This window comes from Panthera leo, chromosome B2 (assembly GCF_018350215.1).
Source record: "Panthera leo isolate Ple1 chromosome B2, P.leo_Ple1_pat1.1, whole genome shotgun sequence".
NCBI lineage: Eukaryota > Metazoa > Chordata > Mammalia > Carnivora > Felidae > Panthera > Panthera leo.
Genome location: NC_056683.1, coordinates 118,814,464 through 118,839,129, shown reverse-complemented (window position 1 = coordinate 118,839,129; position 24,666 = coordinate 118,814,464). Strand labels below are relative to the sequence as shown.

Genomic DNA, 24,666 nt, shown 5'->3' with positions numbered 1-24,666 from the left:
TTGTTGAATGATTAAAAGAATGGTGGCAAACTATAAAGAACGTTATCACTAGTAATTTATTCTGTTAGCAGATGGTTTCTAGGCCAAGGGGCTTCTCTCTTTGTAGAAATGTTACTGAACTTTACCTGAAAACAATATAAAATAAAACTTTTGTTGAGTTATTCTACATTCTATTGAGTGACTTTAGAATTTCCCTTTTGTCTTTATGTTAGATAATTGTGGACTATATCAGCTAGACCACACAAACATTTTTCCCATGGTATGCTCTGGAAATCAAAAATGATTGCAGACAGTATGGCGACTTGTCTTTTAATTCCCATTTGTGAAACTGAATATTGTATTTCAGTGATCTTTACTTGTAATTCTTTCCCTTATGAAGTTTTAAGGAAAATGAATAAACCCATTTCAACTGAATGTGGAGAACCTTTATTTTTATTTTTTTAAGAACACAAACTCACTTTTAACTATATGCTCGCATTCCAGGCTTAATAGATAATTCTGGACTGAGGTTATTTCATACAACAGATATAAGGAAATACGATGCTGGGGTGATTGAGGCTGGCCTCTGGGTAAGCCTCTTCCATACCATCCCTCCAGGGATGCCTGAATTTCGGTCTGAGGGTCACTGCACTCTGGAATGCCTAGAAGAGGTATGTGGAACATCTGAATCTGCAAGCTGCCACTTACAGAATAATGCTCTTAGAAAACTATGTTTGGAAAATCTCATGTTTATTATTACCAATCTTTTTCTTGTTGTCATGTTTTAAAGCCATTATTTATCATTGTGGGAAGACATCTGATGGTTTTTTAAATCTTGAAGTCTATAGGAGTAGAATTCTGGACAAGACTAATATCCAGGATATTTTTCTTCCTGACCTACTTCTTTTGTTTATTTCATATTGGACACTTTATTTTCTCTTTTACAATTTCTACCTTTAGTTATCTAGTGTCTTTTGCATTTCTCTACCTTTCATCTACATTTGTTTTTTTTTCCATTATTCATTTCCAATTTTTTCTCCTTTTCTCTGCTTATAGTTTCCCTACTTAAACCAAAGAGCAAGAATACCTAATATAAAAATACATATTGGATAAGAAAAAAAATATTTTAAGTATTTAATAATGGCTACTTCCATTTATAGTTCTTTTTTTCTTAAGCAAACATATTTCAATCATATTCGATCATATTCTTTATGAACCATAAAGAATTGTAGACAGATGGCAGATGGACGAAGTGGAAAGATTGAGCCCTTTGAGTTATTTAGACCATGATGCAAATTGCCATGACATCATTTGCTCGCTGTAGGACCATGGACAATTCACATAATTCCATCCTTCCACTTGGTTTTCTTATCTTAAAAAGTGGGAATGACTTGTCCTTTTAAGAGTTTCCATTTACAGGTCACTAACATACTGGAGTCTTTTTGCCAGGAGCTTTGATTGACTCTTCACCTCCTAAAAGAAGGAAAAAGAAAGATAATATTTAGGAGTGGTTCTGTAGGCCCCCAGTAAGCATTCGTTCCCTTTCTTCTCTGCCTACAAACGTTACTTCACAAAGCTAATAACCCTGCTAGGAATAAGTCATGAAAAAATCCAAGTTCAAAATGTTTGGCTGCTCAAGCATTCACTTAAATTGCTTTAGATTTTCTTCTTAGTTGTCCCTCCAAGTCTCTTTTACTGTGAACTGTCTGAACATGCGCCTGTTTGGGCTAATTGTGTCTTCCTCTGTGTGCCCTGCCCTTAGGCTCTGGAAGCTGAAAAGCCAAGTGGAATCCATGTGTTTGCTGTGCTTCTTCATGCTCACCTGGCGGGCAGGGGCATCAGGCTCCGTCATTTTCGCAAAGGGGAGGAATTGAGATTACTGGCTTATGATGATGATTTTGACTTCAATTTTCAGGAGTTTCAGTATCTAAAGGAAGAACAAACAATCTTACCAGTATGAATGCTTTCTTCTCTTTCACTGAATATTAGAAAAGTCAAGACATATATCAGCTGAGACTTAGCAAGGTTTCTATGTGTAAAATGAATTGCTCATCGTATTCACATTCTTTAAACCACCCACTGTGGGTATTGCACAACCCAGATGGAATGTGTTTGATCTCTTTTCCAAAATCAAAACTCATTTTTCTTACTATTCCCACGGGCAATTCAAGTTGTTTTAAGAAGAAAATGAAAACTTGGTTTCTGAGTACCAAACATTACTCTTTTCTTACTTAACTTTCCAGGAAACCTTTGCATGGCAATTCTGGTGATGGGAAAAATCAGAGATCTTTTTTGTACCATAGGATGGTTTGGGGAAGTTACAGTTCAGTGAAAATGAATATAAGGATAATTCTTTCATTTGACAGTTTTTGGACAGAACTAATTATACTATACTCTGTAATCCAGCTTGCAACAATACTTGGGTTTATGGAAGAGCATGTGTTGAGATAGTGATCTCTGCACCTTCTGAGCAGTAGGCCAGGGAGAGCAAATCTAGGGACCAACACCCAGAGCGAGCTGTCTTTGGTCTATGAATAGCCGTCTGTCCATTTACCTGAGGGGTGACCCATAAAAAAAAATTATTTTCTATGCGTACTGAATTGTTCAAAAGGTTAGAAAACACTGGAGCAATAAATTACTATTATTTTACTTCAGAATTCTGTTGTAAGGAAATAAAGACATGACTAAAGACTTTTAAAGAAAACAATATAAATGAAGAGGTAACACAATGACTAGTATCCATGGCTAACATTTATGAAATGTTTAATCTAAGAGCTAAGTGTGTGTTGTATCATTTAATCTCCTCACAACAGCTGTGCAAAAATAACAGTTATTTTATATATTACTTTTTTTTTTATTTAAAAAAATTTTTTTTTAACGTTTTATTTATTTTTGAGACAGAGAGAGACAGAGCATGAACGGGGGAGGGGCAGAGAGAGAGGGAGACACAGAATCAGAAGCAGGCTCCAGGCTCTGAGCCATCAGCCCAGAGCCCGACGCGGCGCTCGAACTCACGGACCGCGAGATCATGACCTGAGCTGAAGTCGGACGCTTAACCGACTGAGCCACCCAGGCGCCCCTATATTACTTTTTAAATAAATAAATTTTGCCCAGTTAATTCTTTTCTTATTTAAGGTCATTCAGCTAGAACATGGTGGAGTATGGCCTGAGAGAGCCTTATTTGTTTGTTTGCTTGTTTATTATACTAGTATTCTTAGAATTAAGTAGATCAAAGGTCTCCCTGAATCAAATTGCTTAATGAATCTACTCATGTAGGAAATAAAACTATTGGCCTACAAATGGATTACATAAATAAAGCAAACTAAACTCCAATCTGAAAGCTTTTATTTTTATGTTTTAGGGAGATAATCTCATTACTGAGTGCCGTTACAACACAAAAGATAGAGCCCGGATGACTTGGGTAAGAAAATTTTTATTATTATTAAAATTCATTTGTGGAGAAGGAGAAAAAGTAAAAAGCATTCCAATTTAGAGGCAAAATTCCTGAACCTCTTGAGCATGAAACATCATAAAAGAGAAGTTAGAACTGTTTTAGCATTTTATCAGGTTAACTAGTGATACTATAGCAATATTTGCAGTAGAATTTATTTGCTCTTTCATGAAAAGCTATCTCTAGTCTTTTAGTTTTTCCTCACCAAAACTTATTAAAGACCTGTGATCACAAATGACCATCTGCTTGAGTCTGGACTTAGATGAATCAAGACTTCAAAAGGAAGAATGAATTGTATGACCCTAAGGTCGATCTTCTGACCAAACAGATTGACTGGGGAGTCCTGACAAACATTCATGCCTTACCCAGTCTCTTCCGGAGAACATCTCCCACCAACTCATTTTATGAAGTCAGCATACTCTTAATACTAAAATTTGATGATGACAGTATGAAAGAGGTCAGCAACATGCACCTGATGGAAATATCTTTGACAGAGTATTGACAAACCAAATTCTGCATCATATAAAAATGAAATGTTAGAGCAAATTTGGGATTAATTTAGCTAAGGAATGTAAAATTGGTTTAAAATAGAAAATATATTAATACCATTCTACATTAAGAGATTGAAGGAAAAAGACATGTGACCACGTCAATAGGGGCAGAAAAAGACTTCATAAAATTTAAGTCAGTCATAAAAAAAAAAAAAAAAAGAACATTTCACAAACCAGGAATAGGAGAGAAGTGCCTTAACCAGATACAGCTTACCTATGAAAAATCTGTAGCAAATATCTAACTAAATGAAATATTGGAAGTACTAATTTAATATCAGGAAGAAGATAGGTATTTATTATCACTATTTCTATGCAACATATTACTGGGAAAGAAAAAAATATCTATGGATCAGAAAGGAAGAAGCAAAAAAGCAAAATACAGTATTCACAGACATTGTAATTTTCTACATCAAAACCCCCCTGAAAATTGGTATCTAAAATTAACTGTATTTTAGTATATAAGAAACTATCTCAAGAAGTTCTATAGAAATAAAACCTAATATTTACTTAAAATCTAATATTACTTGGTCTCTGGAAAAAATTATAAATCATGATTGCAAAACACTACAGTACACCAAAAGAAATGAAGAGATACTATGTTCATGGATAGAAAAGCCCAATAAAGTAATCTTTCTGTTCAAATTGGCCTAAAAATTTGATGTAATTCCAATAAAAAATTCACAGAAATTTTATGACTTTAGATTCTTGTATCCTAAGAAATCTTTGCCTAGTCATAGTTGCAAAGATTTTCTCTTTTTAAAAAATGTATTTCTAAAAATTTTAGTTTTAGCTTTTATATGGAACCAGTTGATTCTAAAATCTACCTAGAAGAGCAAAGGTTAATAATAGGCAAGACACTACTAAAAAGTAAAAGGTGGAGACAAGCCATTGGATATGAAGACTATTTTAAAGCTATGGTGATCGATAGTGTACTTGGGTCCAGAGTTAGAACAGTAGAACATAATAGGAACTTTGGAGACTGGCCTATAAACCCCCTGTACGGAAACTTGGTTTAGAATAGACATGGCATTGATTTAAGTGGCAAAGGATGGAGTTTCCATTAAAGAATATTAGCACATCTGGGTATACATATGAGAGAGAACACTAGCAGGGGAGAGACAGAGAGTGGGAGACAGAGAATCTTAAGCGGGCTCCATGCCCAGTGAGGAGTCCCACATGGGGCTCAATCTCACGACCGTGAGATTGTGGCCTGAGCCAAAATCAAGAGAAAAACACTTAATCGACTGAGCCACCCAGGAGCTCCTATAATCCCAATATCTTTTTGTTTCTTCCATCACTTATGACGAAATGTCATCTGTCATTTTTATTATTGTTCGCCTGTATGCTATGTGTCATTTTTCTCTTGATGCTTTCAAAATGTTCTCTTTGTCTTTCATCTGTATGACTGATGTGTCTAGGTATTGCTCTCTTCATATTTATCTTTGGCAATTTGTTGACCTTCTTGGCTCTGTAAGTTCATGTTTTTCACTAAATTTGGGAGGATTTCAGCCATTATTTTTCCAAATATTTTTCCTACCTTTTTTTTCTCTTCCTTCTCATTGTAGAATTCTAATTACATGTATGTTAGAACATTTAATATTGCATTTTGAGATGTTTTCTGGGATATTTTCATTTTCTGTACTTTTTTTTTTTCTCTCTCTGTTTACTCATTTTTAACGTATTTGCCTTTAAGTACTTGAACATCTTTCTTTAACTCTTTGAACATATTTATATGTGTTTTTAAGTTTTTACTAAATCCAACATCTGTATCTTCTCACAATCAGTTTCTGTTGCTAACTTTTTTTTTCTCCTGAGCACAGATCACAGTTTCCTGTTTCTTTTTATATTTAATAAACTTTGGTTGAAAATTCAACACTGTGGATAATATATTGTAGCAACTCTAGATTCTATTCTAGACTCTGTTCTTCTGAGAAGCTTTGATCTTAATTTCAGTAGATAGTTTATTACCTGGATGCAAAATGTGAAACCTGTCTTCCCTGTGGTATACATCTGCTGATGTCGATACACATGAAAACAAGATTATAGAAAATTCAGTGCAATAGGGCAAAGATTCCATCAAACTGACTGATTCATAACCTGTTTGTTAATCAAACAGCCCCATAATCCTCACTGTGGTGAGAAGTTCACATCATATGAACAGAACTTGAAAGAGATTATTAGGTTGTTAAAGAAAGGCAACTTTTAAAGAGATGGAAATAATTCTATTAATTTTTCAACGTGTGTCTACCTTTTTTAAAAATCAAATTGTCAAGGAGATTATTATTTTTCAGGTTAAGATTTATTAAAGCTGGATGGAATTGTATGACATTGGTGGCTTGGGTGCTGTGTCAAAGTTGGTGGAACATATACTTTTCTAAATAAAACATCTCCATTTTCAGGGAGGATTAAGCACCAGGAATGAAATGTGTCTTTCATACCTTCTTTATTACCCAAGAATTAATCTTACTCGATGTGCAAGTATTCCTGACATTATGGAACAACTTCAGTTCATTGGCGTTAAGGAGATCTATAGGCCAGTCACGTAAGTAGTAAATGGATTTCGTAGTGGGATAGTATACTTCAGAGAAGGATGGGCTTGTCTTCATATTGGATTTATCACCATGTTATAGAATTTTTTCAAGTCCTATCCTATTTAATTTTTTTTTAGCTGGGTGACAAGGTGAGCTTCTTGGTTGGCATGTCCAGGTCCCCAAGACTCCTGCCAAGTTTAGTGATTTTCTAAAAGGACCAAAAGGATTCAGCCTATTACTGTGTTCATGGCTGACATTTATTGCAGAGAAAGAATACAATGCAAAATTAACAAAAGGAAAAAGGTTATGGGCCAAGTCCAGAGGAAACCCAGTACAAGTGTCCAAGGGGCCTCTCCAGTGGAATAACACAGAATGTACTTAATAACACTAGCATCAAAGTATGACAAGATGCATGAAATGTTGTCACCCAGAGATGCTCATTGGAGACTCAATACTCAGAGTTTTTATGAAGGGCTGGTTACATAGGTGTTCTATGCCTAGTAAGTACCAAAATCTAGACTCTTAGAAGGAAAGCAGATGGTCAACATAAATTGCATTGTTTGTACAAATACTCTAGGCGCAATGAGTCACTCTTCATTTAGAGAAAGTTTTATATCAGTATAGGAAATTGTTTACTAATTAAGTTCCTTGACATCAGCCAAAGGCCAGCCTTCCAAATGGGCATTTCTAAGGATGGAAGTCTCAGGCTTGCTAGGTTCACTCTGTCTGCACAATTGCACATCATAGAAACTACTTAAGATAAATAATTAGCAAGATACATATTATTCCTGCCCTCTTGGGAATATACGCTACAGAGGGAGAGAGGGAATAAATAATATAAATATAAAATTTTAGATATTAGTAAATGTTATGAAAATAATTGAGACAGTGAAGAAGGTATGTAGCTGTTGTCAGTAGGGTAGTAAAAGCCTCTCTGGGAAGATATCTCAGTCTGTCCAGGCTGCTGTAACATAAATACCATAGACAGAGTAGCTTATAAATAGAAATTTATTGCTCACTGTTCTGGAGGCGGGGAAGTCCAAGATCAAGGTGCCAGCAGATTCAGTGTCTGGTGAGGACTTACTTCCTCGTAGATGGAGATGGCCATCTTCTTACTGTAACCTCACATAGCAGAGGATGCAAGGGAGGTTTCTCAAGCTGCTTTTATGAGGGCACTAATCCCATAAGGGCTCTGCCCTCATGAGCTAATCACCTCCCTAAAACCCCACCTCATAATACCATCCACCTTGAGTGTTAAGATTTCAACATATGAATTTGCGGCAGGGGGGCAGGGGCGGTGGTGGTGGGTGGGACACAAACATTCAATCCATGGCAGGAGGTGATGTTTGAGCAGAGACCTCAGCGATGAAGAGCCAGCCATGGAAAGATCTAAAGTATACTGTTTGCAGACAGAAGAGCCACTGTAATGACCTTATGGTGGGTATGAAGGTAGCATGTTCAAAGAACAGCCAGAAAGTGAATTTGGCTGGAACAGAGTGAAACACGGCAGAGAATAAGTGAGGAGGTCTGACTTCAAGTGGGATTTTGTAGGTGACACAAAGATCATGTAGGACTTTATAGGTGACATAAAGACTTTGGGTTTTAAGTGCAAAGAAAACGCTATTGGATATAAACAAAATTGATCTGGCTGCTGAATTGAGAAAGGACTCTAGGAGGACCAGATTGGAAATAATAATACCAACCAGGAGACTGTTGTGATTGCCCAGTTGAGAGGTGAATGTGTCTGGGACCAAGGTGATAGCAGTAGAACTCATGAGCAATGGTTGCAAGCAGGTTACTTTCTCAAGATAGCACACACTGGACTTGTTGGTTGATGGCATTTCAGGGAGATGATGAGGGGAAAAAAAGAGGAAGGGGAAAATGAGGATGTGTGAGTGTTGTAGGGAAACAGATTTGAAGCAGAAATCAAAAGTCCTGCTTTGAATATATTAGGGCTGATGTAGGAAAAATGATTTTATTCATTCTTGGTAATAGCGCAAAGAAGAATTAGAGTGGCTGGTAGAAATTTTGGAGCATAGGTTTTGTTTTAATATAAGGAAGAATTTTCTAATGATTAGGACTTTTCAAAATAGAAGAGACTGATGAAATTGGGCAAAAGAAACACATAGATCTTTGAGGGAGTGTGTTTAAGGATTAAAAAACCGTTAATGAGAATGTGGTAAATGCACTCACTGAGTAGAATATAATTATGGTCTACTTTTTTATTCCAAAATATTATAGAGATTGTAGATTATGAACTAAGAGCACTCTTCTTTTGAATTATACTTACTATCTGTGAATACATTCTAGTGAGTTCCTATCCAGACAACCCAATGACCGTCAGAAATCTGTATCTACTAAAATACAAATAACAAAATGCTTGTGTAAATTAGTTTGTAGTTTATAAAGTATTTCCATATGTATAATTTCGTTTAATTTGTTTTCACACACTTCCAATAGGTAGAGTAGGGCTTACAATCCTATTTTTATAGAAGAGGAAATGGAAATTCAGGGATTAAGAGGCTGTTCAACATCATATCTACGTAAGCAATGAAGGAGCTAGTGTTTGCATTTTTTGCCTACCTCTGGTAGGTAGCTAGATATCTGCCTGTTTCTTCAAAATAAATAATTACATATGCAAAAAATAAAATAGTAGTGAATATCAAAACAGTATGTAAAATGTCATTCTAAAAACACTAGGGGATAGTCTTGTTTAAAATATCATTATCTCTTACAAAGACTTAGTAGTCTTTTTTTTCCCCTTTAGAATATTGGTTTTTGTTTTGTTTTGTTTTTACATATTGGCTAGAAACTTTTCCTATTCAAGGGTTAATCTGAGAGAATCTTGAAAACACATGGACATTGAAAGCTGTTTGTTTTACAAAGCGATGAGGTTCAAAAGTGTATTCTACGGCCTCATTATTTTCTTTGGTGTTCAACTTGTGTAGATCCTCTGAAAATGCTCCGCTTCCAAGTTACAGAGAGCTCTGAGTCCACACCTTTGGTCTCCCCCAGGAAATATTGAAGCTGGGTTTTTCATTTCTTAAAAAGACAAGGAGAATTGCTTCACAGAACAAGACCAGTTTTGAGATGTCATTGCCCACACAGAACCATTGAACTACATGGTTAAATTTAGGCATTCTTCAAAAATACAAGTGAAAAGGAGGCTCTGTTATAAAATTATGTTTAGGCTTTAAATCAGTCTTTCAAGTTAGCTTATCACATTGACATAAATGTTATTGAAAGCCAAACCAACAAGGCGCTGGCTCAAAGATCAGAAAGAGAGACAATTGGGGTGATTTTGTTTTCTGTTTTATTTAAGAGAATGTTGTGAATTTGGTTTCAGGATACAGTACTCAAGAGGAATATCACTTAAAACGTAGCCCCAAATCTCATATTCTGTGCTTTGAATATAATGATTAGTTAGGTGCTTTGTCTTATTTCAAACATTCAGTAACAATCCTAGGATTAGAGGAGGAGCTGATAGAAACATAGAGACAACTACATCCTGTCTCAGGATTTGTCTGTTCTAAGGGATGCAGTTTTTCTCTGCCTCCTACAGATCTGGTGAGGCTTAAGGAAAAACAAAACACTCATAAAGATCAGATAACAGAATAGATCATGAGTTTAGATAAATTCTGTATTCTCTGCTGCACCACACATCAACACGATGTAGTTCCAGTGAGGCTTATGTGATGGAAAGTTTGATATAATTTATTCTATTTCTAAAAAAGAATCAAGGGTCGTGTTTGTATTTTTCTTTGTAGGAAAAGTCACTTTATGTTTACAATGTGTAAAAATCCCACATGCTTATTATAGGGCTTTTAAGGAGTGCAGAAGAAAAGGTTTTAAAAAAAAAGACACAAGCAATCATCTCAAATTCTGTTAGAAATAAACAATACTGGGGCTCCTGGGTGGCTCAGTTCATTGAGTGTCCGACTCTTGATTTCCGCTCAGGTCATGATCTCATGCTTTGTGAGATTGAGCCCTGAGTCAGGCTCAGTGCTAGCATGGAGGCTGTTTGGGATTATCTCTCTCCCTCTCTCTTTCTGTCCTTCCCTGATTTGCTCAACATGTGCATGTGCACGCGCCCTCTCTCTCTCAAAAGAAATAAACTTTAATACATAAGAAAATAAATAAACAATATTAACATTAATTGAAGGTTATTACAGATATCTTTCTATGGAGATGTTGCTATAAAGATGAATAAATTAACTGTAATAAAGATTATAATTTGTGTACTGTTTAAAATAAAAACATTAAATTGTAATTTTGTTTAATTTATATGAAAACACTAAACTAGGGGCGCCTGGGTGGCTCAGTTGGTTAAGCATCCGACTTCGGCTTAGGTCATGATCTCGGGGACCGTGAGTTCAAGCCCCGCGTCGGGCTCTGTGCTGACAGCTCAGAGCCTGGAGCCTGTTTCAGATTCTGTGGCTCCCTCTCTCTCTGACCCTCCCCCGTTCACGCTCTGTCTCTCTCTGTCCCAAAAATAAATAAACATTAAAAAAAATTTTTTTAAAAACCACTAAACTAAAACTGAACAGTTGTTGAACTTCAGATGAATGCTGTTGGTGCTGTTGGTTTTAGCCACAAGGGGTAATATTTTGTAAACGGGTCTTAAATGTTGAGAACATAGATTGTAAAAGACATTAAAATGTCCCACACACTTTACATGTTTCGATTTTAGATCATAAAAGATGAGGACATTCATACTTTTATATTTTCTCCCATGTCCCTTTCCGTACTTCCAAGTATTTATTACTCATATTATAATTTTGTATTTGCAAGGTTTTAAATTTATGCATATAATTCTCAAACCAAAGTCCCACAATATTTAATGAAAATTTTAAAGTTAAATAGATTCAGCGGTAATCCCTAATCTTATAGGATTTCTGCATTTCTGAGTTCTTTCGTTGGATTCATCAGAATGTTATCTGCAAGTTAGTTAATCAAGAGGGGCTTCCAGATGCTTTATGACTGGGGCTTTTTGTTTTGTTTTGTTTTGTATTTGAGAATTTCTGCATTTATATTTGGACAGCATTTGGTTGGATATAACGTTTTGAGGTCATACCCTCCCCTTCCCTTGGGAAGTCTCTTTGGATGAATGGGAGCATTCTTCGTCTACCTGTAGAATTCATAAGTTAAACTGAACATACTTCAGTGTGGAACATCTGCATTCAATTTTCCTGAAACATGAAGTGTTTTTCATATATTCACTTGTTTTTTTTCCATTTCAGGGAAATTTTCTTATATTATATCTACCAAGTTTTTTGAAAATCTATTTGGAATTTTTCACAAGTACTTTCTCTTGTAGTTTTTTTGGAAGGGTTCTTCTGCTTCTTGCTTTTTCTGATTTATTTGGTGTTAAATTTGGTTTGTCCTAAATTTATTTCCATTGGTCTGCTATCTCCCTTTTCATCTCATTCAGTTGTTCTAAATTCTTGTATGCAGGCTCTTATTTAATTCAATTCATGTTTTTATTAAATAAATTTACAACATGAAACACTTATGGGAATTCTCTCCAGTATCACTGGTTTATATTTTCTACTAGAGTCAACTTTTTCTGTCTCTTTTCATGAAATGTAATAGAAGTTCTTTACCCTATGTTTGCAGGGTTGTTATGTCATTTCTTGCTTATGCTGAGCTAATTCTGTCTAACACTTCTCTTTGGTCTGAAAAAAAATGAGTGAATTCTTGTCTGCCTTCTAAACAAATCTGACAGTAGCTTTCTATCTTTCTACACCACAGTCTGAGGTTCAGCTCACATATTTTATGTACACACCTTACTATATTTTGAGGGTAAAGGGCTGTGGGTATAGAGGTGGGACTGTTAACTTTGTATTACAGTGCATGGGTTATTCCTTTCTCGGATGTTTTTTAGAAAATCTACTGAGGAAGGCTTCTTTCTTTCTTTCTTTCTTTCTTTCTTCTTTCTTTCTTTCTTTCTTTCTTTCTTTCTTCCTTCTTTCTTTCTTTTTTTTTTTTTTAAAGATTTTTAAGTAATCTACACGTAACATGGGCCTCGAACTCACAACCCAGAAATCAAGAGTCACGTGTTTTACCGAGCGAGCCAGGGGCGCCCCAAGGAAGTTTTCTAACTGGTTGGGATTGAATCCCCTTTCACAGAGGAACGTCTGAGGCCTCACATCATGGGGTCTTCTCTACAGTTAGGGAGACAACTTTACTGTGGGCTTCCCAATATTCATATATTCTTGGGGTGTCAAAAGGATTAGAAGTTATATCTTGTTAGGTCAGACTTCCTGGCTTTCTTCTTTAACAATTAGATTATAAAATGTATGGCATTCTATCGTCTTTTTTTCATCGGCCTGTTGGTATGTTTTGATTTCTGTTTTCTTATTTATTTTTTAACGTCCAATTGCTACAGGTAGAACTTACACACGACAAAATGCACCTGTTTTAACTATACTGTTTTCTCAGATGTGTATACCTACTTGACCCCAGCACGGACAAGATATAGGACATTTTCATCACCCCCAAAAGTTCTATTCTGCTATCTGGAGACAACCCCACTTCCCACACAAAACCCCAGGAAACAGCAAACTGGCTTTTTGTCGCCACATTAGTTCAATCTTTTCTAGATTTTATAAAAATGGGATCTTATAGCATGTACTCTTTCATGCCTGACTTCTTTGATTTGGAGGTTTTTGAGATTCATCTATGCTGGTGCATGTGTCAGAATTCCATTCCATTTTATTGCTGAGTTCTATTCCTTGGTGTGGACACACCAAAATTCATTTATTGACTCACCAGTTGAAAGGCATTTGGGGTCTGGGGCGCCTGGGTGGCTCAGTCAGTTAAACATCTGACTTTGGCTCGGGTCATGATCTCACAGTTCGTGGGTTCGAGCCCCGCATTGGGCTCTGTGCGGACAGCTCGGAGCCTGGAGCCTGCTTCCGATTCTGTCTCTCTCTCTCTCTCTCTCTCTCTCTCTCTGCCCTTCCCCCACCCCTGTTATGTCTCTCTCTCAAAGAGTAAATAAACATTAAATTTAAAAAAAAAGGCATTTGGGTTGTTTCCAGTCTCAGGCTATTCCAAAGAAAGTTCCTATGAGCATTATTGTATTAGTCTTTGTTATGGACACATGTTTGGCATTTTCTGAGCTAACACGTAGTGGCTGAATGACTGTATTGGATACTAAATTTATGTTTACCTCATAAGAGTCTCAAAATATTCTCCAAAATGATGTACCTTTTACATTCTCACCAATAATGTGTAAGAGCTCCTATTGCTTAACATTATGCCTAGTGTTTTGTATTATTGATACTTTAGATTTTATTTATTTTAATGTGTATGTAGTGGTACCTTATTGTGGTTTTATTTTCCATTTCTCTAATGACTAACAGTGTTGAGCCACTTTTCATATGCTTATTGGTCATTTATATATGTTTCTTTTTAATTGTTCAAATTTTTGTTCATTGTTTCATTGGGTTACTTGTTTTCTTTTTTTAAGTTTTTTAAGTTTATTTATTTATTTTGAGAAAGCACACACACAAGAGCAAGCAAAGGGGGCGGGGTGTAGAGAGAGACGGAGAGAATCCCAAGCACAATCTGTGCTGTCAGTGCGGACCCTGATGCAAAGCTCGAACTCAGGAACCGTGAGATCATGACCTGAGTCAAAGTCAAGAGTTAGACACTTAACTGACTGAGCCACCCAGGCACCCAAGTTCTTTATATTTTTAAAGAATTCTTTATACTTAAGATAGAAGCTTCTTGTCAGATACATTTTACAAATAATTTCTCCTAGTCTGTGGAGATTTTCATTTTTATTTTTTAATTGTATTTTTTGAAGACCGTTTTATCATTTTTGTTTATTTTGTGCTTTTGATATTCTGTGTAGGAAATTTTTGCCTACCCAAGATTTCTTTCTCCTGTTTTTTTTTTGTAAAGAATGTAAAGAATGTAAAGCGTACATCATTTTGGAGAATATTTTGAGAGTCTTATGAGGTAAACATAAATTTAGTATCCAATGCAGTCATTCAGCCACTACGTGCTAGCTCAGAAAATGCCAAACATGTGTCCATAACAAAGACTAATACAATAATGCTCATAGGAGCTTTCTTTGGAATAGCCTTTTTTTTTTTTCACTAAAAAGTTTACAGTTTTCAGCTTTTATATGTAGGTTGATGATCCATTTTGAGTAAATTCTTGTGTGTGTTAAGAGGTAAATATCTAGGTTCATTGTTTTTCACATGAATATCAAGTTATTCAAGAACGATTTGACTAAAAAAAGAAACAAACAAACAAAAAAACAACCTACCTTTTTCCTATTAAATTGCCCTGGAATGTTTGTTGAAAATCATTAGATCATATACTGGCTATTTCTGGACTCTGAATTCTGTTTCACTGATGTTCATATTTAGCCTTTCTCTTGTATCACTCTGTTATCATAGTTTTATGATAGATCTTGAAATAAGAGCATGTAAGTCCCAAAATTTTGTCATTTTTTTTCCTTTTCCCCGAATTATTTAGGGTAGTCTAAGTTCATTTCATATATATATATATATATATATAGTTAAATCAACTTGTCAATTAAATTTGCGAAGGAAGACTTCTCACCCATAATAAATCATCATGTTAATATAGTTTGTTTTTATCAACTACAGTGATATATAAATAATACCCTCTTATTTATAGATGCATCTGGGTAGACATTTACACACTGCTCAGATATGCAGAAATGTAACTGAATTTCTAGACCATTCCCAATATTCCTAACCAGCTCCCGGTCCCAGGTGAGAGCAGAACTTTCTACTTCAAAGTTACCTGTTTCTGGTTTAAAGCTTAGTCTTTTAAGGAAAAATATTTACCTTTTCAGGATTTCTCCTCTTTCTGTCTCTTCTTCTTTTTTCTCCAGGGGTAATCAGGAAATATGGGGTAGTGTAGGCTGGAGAGGGTGGGAGGTTTGTTGGGGTGATGTCATTATAGAATAGAGGCCTGAACGACGTCAGCAGGAATGGAGAGGAGACAATAAATATGAGTCAAGCTGCCATACGAGAGAGGCTCACAGCCATGTCCCGAGGTCACCAGCCCCAGTCATGCTGTCTCCACGTGAGCCATTAGGTTTGCCCTTTTCTAGATCCTTTTTCATATATTTACAGTAAATTAGCAAGTTCGCTGACAGCACTTCTGTTACTTTATGCTGTGAAATCTCAAAAAAAAAACAAAAACCAACAACTAGTTTCCTGATTTATTCTAGCAGCAAAGCTTTTTAAAGATTTCATCTACGTGTAATACTCTATTCACTCTTACCTGCAAGGCAGCAGACAGCGCAGCGGATTTAAGCCGCTTTAGCGCCTTAGTACAGATTCCAGTGCCACCTTGTGGTGTTTTAGGGAATTACAGGCTGATGATTTCCTCCCAGCATTTCTCCCTGGTTGTGAAATTGATTTCCTTTTTTTCAAGAGAGACATCTTATTTTTTTGAAAAGCAAATTTTATTTTTAATGTTTAATTAAGTTTTTAATGTTTATTTATTTCTGTGAAGAGAGAGACAGAACGCAAGCGGGAGAGGGACAGAGACAGAGGGAGACACAGATTCGCAAGCAGGCTCCAGGCTCTGAACTGTCAACACAGAGCCCAACGCAGGGCTCCAATTCATGAACTAGGAGATCATGACTTGAGCTGAAGTCGGATGCCCAACCGACTGAGCCACCCAGATGCCCCTTTAATATTTGATTTTAAAACTTTTATTTTTAATAAAACCTAGCTGTAATTTTTCGTGTGTTTAAAAGGACTTTGTATGTAAACATAATGGGCCCCTTTCAAGTTATTATTTTATACGAATTCTGATTTACATCTCTACAAGTCTTCACAGGATGTTTAATTTTTGAATGCTACAGATTTTAGGTCATTGCTAGCTGTGTTTAGTGTAGTGTGATGCCAAATGCTTTTTCTTTATTTAAAGTTAGGTACTTTAAGGTCTCTGCACAAAATAATGCATTTAAAACTCAACAAAGATATACTGATTTTAATTAAAAGAAAAAAGAAGTTAGAAATGAAGAATGTAAAGGTCCTTGTATATTACCCAATGTTTTACTCATTGTTTCACTTATTAGAGTAAGGGGGAAATAATTTTATTTTAGACATTAAAAATTTATTTTCTCTAAAAGGTCAATAAAAGATGTTCAATTTAATTAAAAAGCTAATATTCCAAGTGCCTGAGTAGCTTGTGTGTGTAAGAGAGAGTAATTAAAGGCATAAATAAATGAAGAAGATCCAATATTAAAAGTGTAAATGCCTCAACTGGAAATTAATTGGTTGGCAATTACCAAAACCACTGAAATAGCTTCTTGGGATGTTGTGGGAGCCAAATACCTGCTGGTTACCCATGATAATCTCTGGGAAGACCCATGGATTTATTCATGTAAATCCTGGTGGTGTTCCAACACTTCCTTACACTTCTTTTTTTCAGGAATCAATAACACAAAACGTAACATTTAATCAAAGACATCACTTGAAGAGTATCTTTTCAAGCAGATCGTGTCATTCTTCTGGGATCTCTTCTTTCTTTCTTGGACATTAATGTGTTTTTTTAGAGTGGCAAGTAGAAGCAAGAGTATTTTTTTTCTCAGTAGAATTTTTAGAACACTGGTTCAGTTCCAGATTTGTTACATTTATTATCTCTTAGGCAAGCCAAAACAAGGCAGCCAGCAGGGGTCAGGCTTTTCAACTGTGTGGAATTGAAATTTCTGTCTCTTACAAAAAAGCCTACAGATTTCTTCATTACGCCATTCGCCTTACATTCTGCAGAACTGAACGTGTACTGAGTTACATTGTTACCTAGAGCCAAAACAAATAAGCAAGGAGTTGTGAGGCTGGGGAAGCTTTCTGAGTCAAAATTATTTGTCTAGGGTATTACCCATCTGGTACTACAATAAGGAATTTCATTCTTTCCAAAAGACTCCTTACTTGGCATGTATTTCTTCTGGCAATTGCTGATGGGTTTATCAATCCTTCGCGTTAGGTTTTCTATGTGTGTAAAAATGGACCAGCGTGAGGTCTATTTTAGAATGTTGAAAAGTGCTGGAAACGTGTCATGCTTTTGTTCTGAACCTGACTAATTGTGGTTATTTGAATTTCAGGACCTGGCCTTTCATTATCAAAAGCCCCAAGCAGTATAAAAACCTCTCTTTCATGGACGCAATGAATAAATTTAAATGGGCTAAAAAGGAAGGTCTCTCCTTCAACAAGCTTGTCCTTAGCTTGCCGGTGAACGTGAGATGCTCCAAGACGGACAACGCGGAGTGGTCGGTGAGCCCTACTTTGTTTGAATCTTCGGAGAAGCCAGATGTCACATGTTACCTAATCCCCTCCAGGCAAAATCTAAGGAACGGACAAATATCCATGAATCCGATGTTTCAGTTGTCGTTTGATATGTCTGATAATTTACTTGTTCCATAACTGCTCGGGTTGACCGAAAACTCCTGATTCCACTCCCTTTGAAGAGGGAGATTGGCTGTTAAGCTAAGGCTGGAATGAAGCGGGGATAGGATGAGATGAGAGCTTCGAAAAGCGACAGAGCCTGGTTTGTGTCTCTCCATCCCAAAGGCGCATCTGGCTTTCTTCTCCACGTCCCTTAGAATCCCTCAGGCTCCAACTCCTTTGACCTTTGACTCCTTAAGCAGCCACCCATGCCACCCACCCCTTTTACCCTGCAGAAGTTGGAGGGGGGGGTATTGAGCGAGCCTGGCCGCGAACCTGCTCTTCAATCACTGGCATTGTTTACTTTTTCATTTTCAGATTCAAGGGATGACAGCATTACCTCCACACGTGGAAAGACCGTATAAAGCAGAGCCCTTGGTGTGTGGAACCTCTTCTTCCTCTTCTCCGCCCAGAAACCACCCTCTTGAGCTGCTCGTGTGTTTCATGGTACTCTGCAGTCTGTTGCACAGCACACACTTGTGGTCATAATTCTGTGCTGGGGGACAGGGTTTTCTGTGATCCGAACGTGTCAGGTCAAAGACACTTTGGACATGAAGAGCAGAGCGTGAGGAGTGTGGAGACTTTCCCGTCACACACGCCCTTCCTCCCTACACCATCCTTCCCCGTCTACCCGAGAGAAGCCGATTGGGTTCTCTTTTTTTTGCTCAGATACGTCTGATAAAATGTATCCATTGCCAATAAAGCAAAACTGGACTGACTTAACACCACCTTCTAAAAAATTCGGACAAAGTCAAGTGGAAGTGACAGAGTGTCTGATTTCCTTCCATATTTCATTTTATGTAAACACTCATCATCGCCATTTCACTTTTTACTTCATCATTTGGCTTCTATATTCCTTTCTCAGAAGACTTCCATCTTAACAGCGTAAAAGGAAGCACTCTCTCTTCCCGTGTTCCTTCCTCTTTCTTGTTCTTTGGGTGTGACTTCCCCAGGGCAACAATGGTTCTTTCTGTGTTTCATTGTCAATCCAGCTCCGTCTTCCTCTGGGAAAAACCAATGGGCCCCTTACCTCTGTGCTTTTTGAAGATGCCCATTCTAGTTTCTTGGTTTATCTGAGTCTCTTGGTACCCCCAAATGACCCCAAACCCATCTCAAAGCATTTCTTTATCCTTCACTGGACAGGTGAGTTTATCTTGAGCTCTATCACTCTCTAAAAAGAAAGAAGCTATAAGAAACACGGAAATGGTATATGGTGGACTGTAGGCCGAGGAGAAGATGTAGCTGGCTGCAAACCCCATGCTGTGAGGGGTCCTTTATGAGGTGTCAGGTCAAAGGGGGATAGTCTGAGCCAACCTAGGAGGGCGTGAGGTCCCTGCAGTACCTCCCTGACCACGTTGGGTGTCACACGTGCCGCATCCTGGCTCAATTTGAGTCGCAGTTGCTGTTGTAGGTTTATTTTTTATATTAGTTAATGAACTAACTTTCCTTAGTAGAATGTCACCAGTGGAAGATCTTGTCTCCTTTTAGGTTCCCTTGGTATAGTTCAGCCAAATCTTGTTGTGTGTCCTTTCCTCATTTCTTAAGCAAAGTCTTTCGGGATCGTATGAATACACTCAATAAAATTAAGTTTTTGTGTGGTATCTTGCACGCTCCTTGAGAGAACCAAGAGATTCAGTACTGACGTTTCCAGCCAAATTGATTGAAAATGTTGCATTTTGTATTCCATTCTTTTAAGCCCTTTCTCTCCTGCAAACAATATCGTCTTTTGAATAAATACCGTATTTTAGAGTGTTTCCTTTCTGGTTGTCAGAATTTATCCACTTACTGAAATGTTTGTACTATTTATGAGGCGTATCTCATAGCTTACTTGTTTTTATTTCATAAGTGCTATATCGAATTCTGTGATTTTCCATACAGATATTTATACAAGGAACACGATAATCCCAAACTCTCCCTGTTTGAAATTTCGTGTTTATTTTACTGCAGAATGTCTGAATTTGAGATGTCAGAGTAAAGTGATTTCCTTTGGAACTTCCATAATGATATGTTTGTTTTCAGTGTTCTGAGTCAGGAAGGTGAATCTACAGGCTAGAAAGGGATACACAGCTTTTGGCCGCTTGCGTTGGTGGAACCAGGGAATCAACTTCTTCAGCTGATGTTGCAAAGAATAAAGCTGACATTCTTTTTCTCTTAGGAATTCTCATGAATATGTATGTGTTTGAGGCACAGGACTCTCTATTTGAAATTAGGATAGGCTATCTGTTGAAAATCTGGTAAGATTCTGATCAATTCTAAATTAGTTTGTTCTTACAACGAGCAGACCTTCCTGAACAGCCCCGGCTTTTTTGCTGCTGCCCTTGGCCAAGTTGCATTACCTGTCTCCTAGGCCAGCAGGAAGGAGTGCCTGAGACCAGTGGAGGATGGAGTGTCCACATCTGGTGATCCCTGCTTTGATTCTTAATGCAGGAAGGGTGGGAAAAACATGTGATAAGGCCAATATTCATCAAAGCCATGTGAGGTTGAGGGTATTTGGGGTGATCATTTTTTTTCTGAGGTGGTCTCAGGCAGGATCAAGAGAGTCCAAGTGATAATAAAAGAGATGCAATGCACAGAGGCAGACCTATTAAGAACTTTGAACTTCATTTTAATGGCTATGGAGACCAATGATGAATAGCAAACAGGACGACGTAGAAAAGCACTGTAAGTGCTCTGTACATGACGACACTGTACGATTTGCTCACCCAAACTCATTGTTGGACACATAGGCCATCTGTTTTTCACTATGATAAACTTTGCTGTGATTATAAGTATCTTCTTCCAATAAATTACTTTGAATGAAATTACAGAATTAATAGTTGTATTTTTCACGAATTTTAAACTAGTAACTGTAAGTTGAACTTAGATGAATATTGCCAAATGTCTTCAACTTGTTTAAGTTTTTTCAAATGGTTCAGAATTCTATCATCTGTCTATATCTATCTATCTATCTATCTATCTATCTATGTATCTACAGTAAGAGAATGATAATTCAAATATAGTAAAATGATCACAATTGAAGACTTTGGGTGAAGGGTTTTTAAAAATCTCTTCTTTGGCGTTTGAAATTATTTCAGAATTCAAAGTTACAAATGTGAATGAAATAATTAAGGATCCACCGACAGTACAGTGACCCATGTGGTCTTCCTCCACTAGGCGTTAGCCCACCATTTTGGAGAGGCGAGAAGAGAAGTTGGGTTGGGACTATTCCTCACATGCCGCTGGGGGATTATTCCTCAGTTTGCCGGTTCTGGCTACAGATGGGCATATGCCTAGTTTGGAGGTCCAGCACAAAGGGCTTGAAAAATCCAGGGAGTGAAGAAGGACCCCCAAAACAAAAGAGCAAGAGGTCTTGGAGTTTGGAATCATTCAAAAATATTTATAATTTATTTGTGTTTTTCCCTGATTATAAACCTAATGTGTAATAATGCCTATTCGCTGAAGGAAATCTAGAAAATATGGTAACTTTGAAAAAGGAAATAGCAAAATCTGTTAGCCCTATTACCTAGAGAATTAACCTTTTGGTGCATACGCTTCTAGTATATGCCCATGAAAGGATATCTGTGGGAATCCGTATGTTGATACAAGCTAGCACTAGCTAATGCAACAAATGCCAAAATATGAGTGGTTTAACACAACAAGGTTTGTTTCATGTTTATTTAATAGTTCAATGCATGTGACTCATTTGGTAACGGACTCTACTTGTTAAGGTGATTCAGGTACTCGAGAGCTGGTGACTCCGTCAACCCCAGGTCCTACGGGTCCTGTGCATTCACCTCGCTAATGGAGAGACACATGATCTAAAAGTGACACAAATCACTTCCAGATTCACTCTGTCAGTTAAAATTAGTCACATGGCCTCACTAGGATGTAAAAGGGGCTGGGTGTATAATGCTTAATTATAAGCTGCCTGTAGCAAAATAGAGGAGAAGCTGTCTCTGTTGAAATATATATTTTTAGCACAATTGACTTTCATCTAGCTCAGTGATTCCAAGAGTTTTGAGTTGGAAACAATCAGACCAGTAGAGGGGTGCCAACTACACATTTTGTCAAATGGAGCACTAATCAGAATAACTGCTGTTTCACAAATGCCATTGAAAGCCTGCTTGGAACCAGGCTCTACCCTAGAGTGTTGGCCTCAGAACTCAAAAGCAGATATTGTCTCTGCCGTGATGGAGATGATAGTCTTGTGATGAGGCTCATAGCTGACTGAGTCAGCTAAAATCTCCCATCACCAACATTTGGCTTTGAAAAGCGGAAGTATTCAGAATAAACGCCAGTCCTTCCACTTGAATAGATTGAGCTTTGTGAAAAGCTTATTCATCATCAAGGACCATCCTTTTTCCATAGACTTGGACCATGAATCTAGTTTATATCTTAGTTTGATCATCTAAGCCCTACAAAATCAAGCTGTGTACTATGAAACATCTCCCAAGTCCAGCATAGTCAAGCTGGTACTTCATGAGCAGAAAACGGATAATTGAATAGACTGATGGCAGCAACCCTTACTCCCCTGGCTAGAGCTGTGTTCTCTGGAAAATATAAAAAGTCAGGGAAAACTATTTCAGGGTTTAAACAGGCTTACAACAGAACTCTTCAGAGTCTTTAAAATATAAATACACAAAGGGCCCGTGGGTGGCTCAGTTGGTTGAGCGACTGACTTCGGCTCAGGTCACGATCTCGTGATTCACGAGTTCGAGACCTGCATCAGGCTCTGTGCTGACAGCTCAGAGCCTGGAGCCTGCTTCTGATTCTGTGTCTCCCTCTCTCTCTCTGCCCCTCCCCCACTTGCATTCTCTCTTTCTCTCTCTCTCTCTCTCTCAAAAATAAGTAAGCATTAAAAAAATAAAATAAAATATAAATCTACATTTGAAAGTCCAAGAGAAGCTGTGTAGTACGAAACATCTCCCAATGTACCATGCTGTGGTGAAGCAACATTCACCAAGAAACATGCTTTGGGGCACACTACCTTCCTGGCAGAACATCTTCAGGTTTCTGTAACAAGTTTTTGGAAGATTCCAAACTGTTCATGGGCAACTACAAAACATAGCCCGACAGTCCTAGGCCTTTCATGTGTGCCCACTGGTCTATTCCTTCCTTCCGGTTCTTATTTTGCCAACACACAAACACTACATTTTTATCAATCTAGAGGTAGTGTAATACATAGAGAGAATTTTAAAAAGGAATTTAAGAGGAAATAGTAAAATGAAATATACTAAAACGAATTACATGGGATGAATAAGGTATTTGAGGAAAGTTGACAAATAAGGCTGTATGTCTTTGGAAAGTTCACGATCGATAGACATAGACTAATGGTGTGCAACTGACGGAATACAAAAAAAAAGATATTGGAAAAGGTGGGGAATAATCTACAAGTGTAGGATGCAAGCCTGAGTTGAACCAATTGCCTCCTTAATAATTTTAAATAACCCTATTAAATATCCACAAGCAAAATAATGCTGTGCATTTATATAATGCTTTGGAACTTGCAGTGTTTTCACAACATTTCTCATTTAATTACAACTGCTCTTATAAGTGATTGCTTATATTCAGAAAAGTTAAATAGACAGCATGGAATCATGGGAGACCCGTTTCAATCACTTTACAAACTACACGTGGATAAGTCAGACCCAAATTACTTGGACTTACTAAGTTGTTGTCTTCTCACTGATAAAGTGGGAATAATAATATCTAACCTTATAAAGTTGCTTGTGGACTAAAAGTGGTGATGAAGATATAGCACCTGGCACACCGAGCTGTCAAGGTTAGTTTTCTTCCTCTCTTTTCAAGATCTCACACTGAGATGCACACTCTCTGACAAGAAATGGAGATTTTTTTTTCTCTTACTTTTCAGATATAATCAACTAAAATTTGACTTTACCCAAACTACTTTGGCTGAGTGAATGATACTTAATCAAATGAATATTAGATATGAGTGAGTTTGACAATCACTCACTCAAAAGAATCTCTAATGACTGCTTGTTATGTCTTATGTTTCTGAGGAGGAAAAACATCATATTTTGCTTTTTTTTCCTCTTGGAAATAATCTGTTCTCACTGAAATGCTAGTTCAGAGTTAAAATGAACCAGTTTACCTTTCTTGTCTTTCATATGATTAGTTTTGTATGTGAATGGCTATAAATTCTGCTCTTTTATTGCTTTGTGAAACGTTTTCTTCCATATTTGATTACCAGTAACTTCATGTCACCTTGAGCAATTATTCCATAAGTTGTCTTCTTTTAATAGTGTATATCTGGAAAAACAGGCTTTTCCAAACATATAGTGATATTCTGTTAAGCAAGAATAAGGAAAGATAGGAGAAATTAAAGAGTGGTGTGGGAGGGATCTGTATTACAAGGAAAGTATTTCTCTCTATTAGCCACTAGAGGGCGTTCCGTGTATCTGCTGGTCTTTACAGAACCTGGCCTGACTTTTCACACCAACTCTACTTCCTTCCCTATTACTTTTATTGTTCTTTCTTTCTTCCTTTCTTTTTAATTAATTTATTTTTTGAGGAGAGAGAGAGAGAGCAAGCAAGAGAGAGCTGGGGAGGGCAGAGAGAGAGAGGGAAACACAGAATCCAAAGCAGGCTCCAGGCTGAGCTATTAGCACAGACCTCACAGACCACGAAATCATGACCTGAGCCGAAGGTGGATGCTTAACCAACTGAGCCACCCAGGTGCTCCTATCGGAGCTAATTCTAACTTCAATTAC

At 37.2% G+C, this 24,666-nt stretch overlaps 1 protein-coding gene and 1 long non-coding RNA gene across 2 annotated transcripts in view; one reads left to right on the top strand and one right to left on the bottom strand.

Moving 5' to 3' along the window:
• The window catches only part of MOXD1 (monooxygenase DBH like 1), a 92,391-nt gene extending 71,659 nt beyond the window's left edge, over positions 1 to 20,732 (top strand). Inside the window, exons 7-12 of the mRNA XM_042939850.1 lie at positions 484 to 650; positions 1,742 to 1,933; positions 3,341 to 3,400; positions 6,381 to 6,523; positions 17,617 to 17,785; positions 18,275 to 20,732. Of these exons, the coding sequence (XP_042795784.1) occupies positions 484 to 650; positions 1,742 to 1,933; positions 3,341 to 3,400; positions 6,381 to 6,523; positions 17,617 to 17,785; positions 18,275 to 18,445 (902 nt within the window). The 3' untranslated portion in view covers positions 18,446 to 20,732. The remainder of the gene's footprint in view (positions 1 to 483; positions 651 to 1,741; positions 1,934 to 3,340; positions 3,401 to 6,380; positions 6,524 to 17,616; positions 17,786 to 18,274) is intronic.
• On the bottom strand, positions 620 to 15,578 carry LOC122220388. Its single transcript, XR_006202829.1, has 3 exons — positions 15,344 to 15,578; positions 1,802 to 1,906; positions 620 to 1,452 (listed from the first exon to the last, which is right to left on the bottom strand). It is a non-coding gene; the product is annotated as an uncharacterized LOC122220388 (long non-coding RNA).
• Positions 20,733 to 24,666: the final 3,934 nt, after the last annotated feature.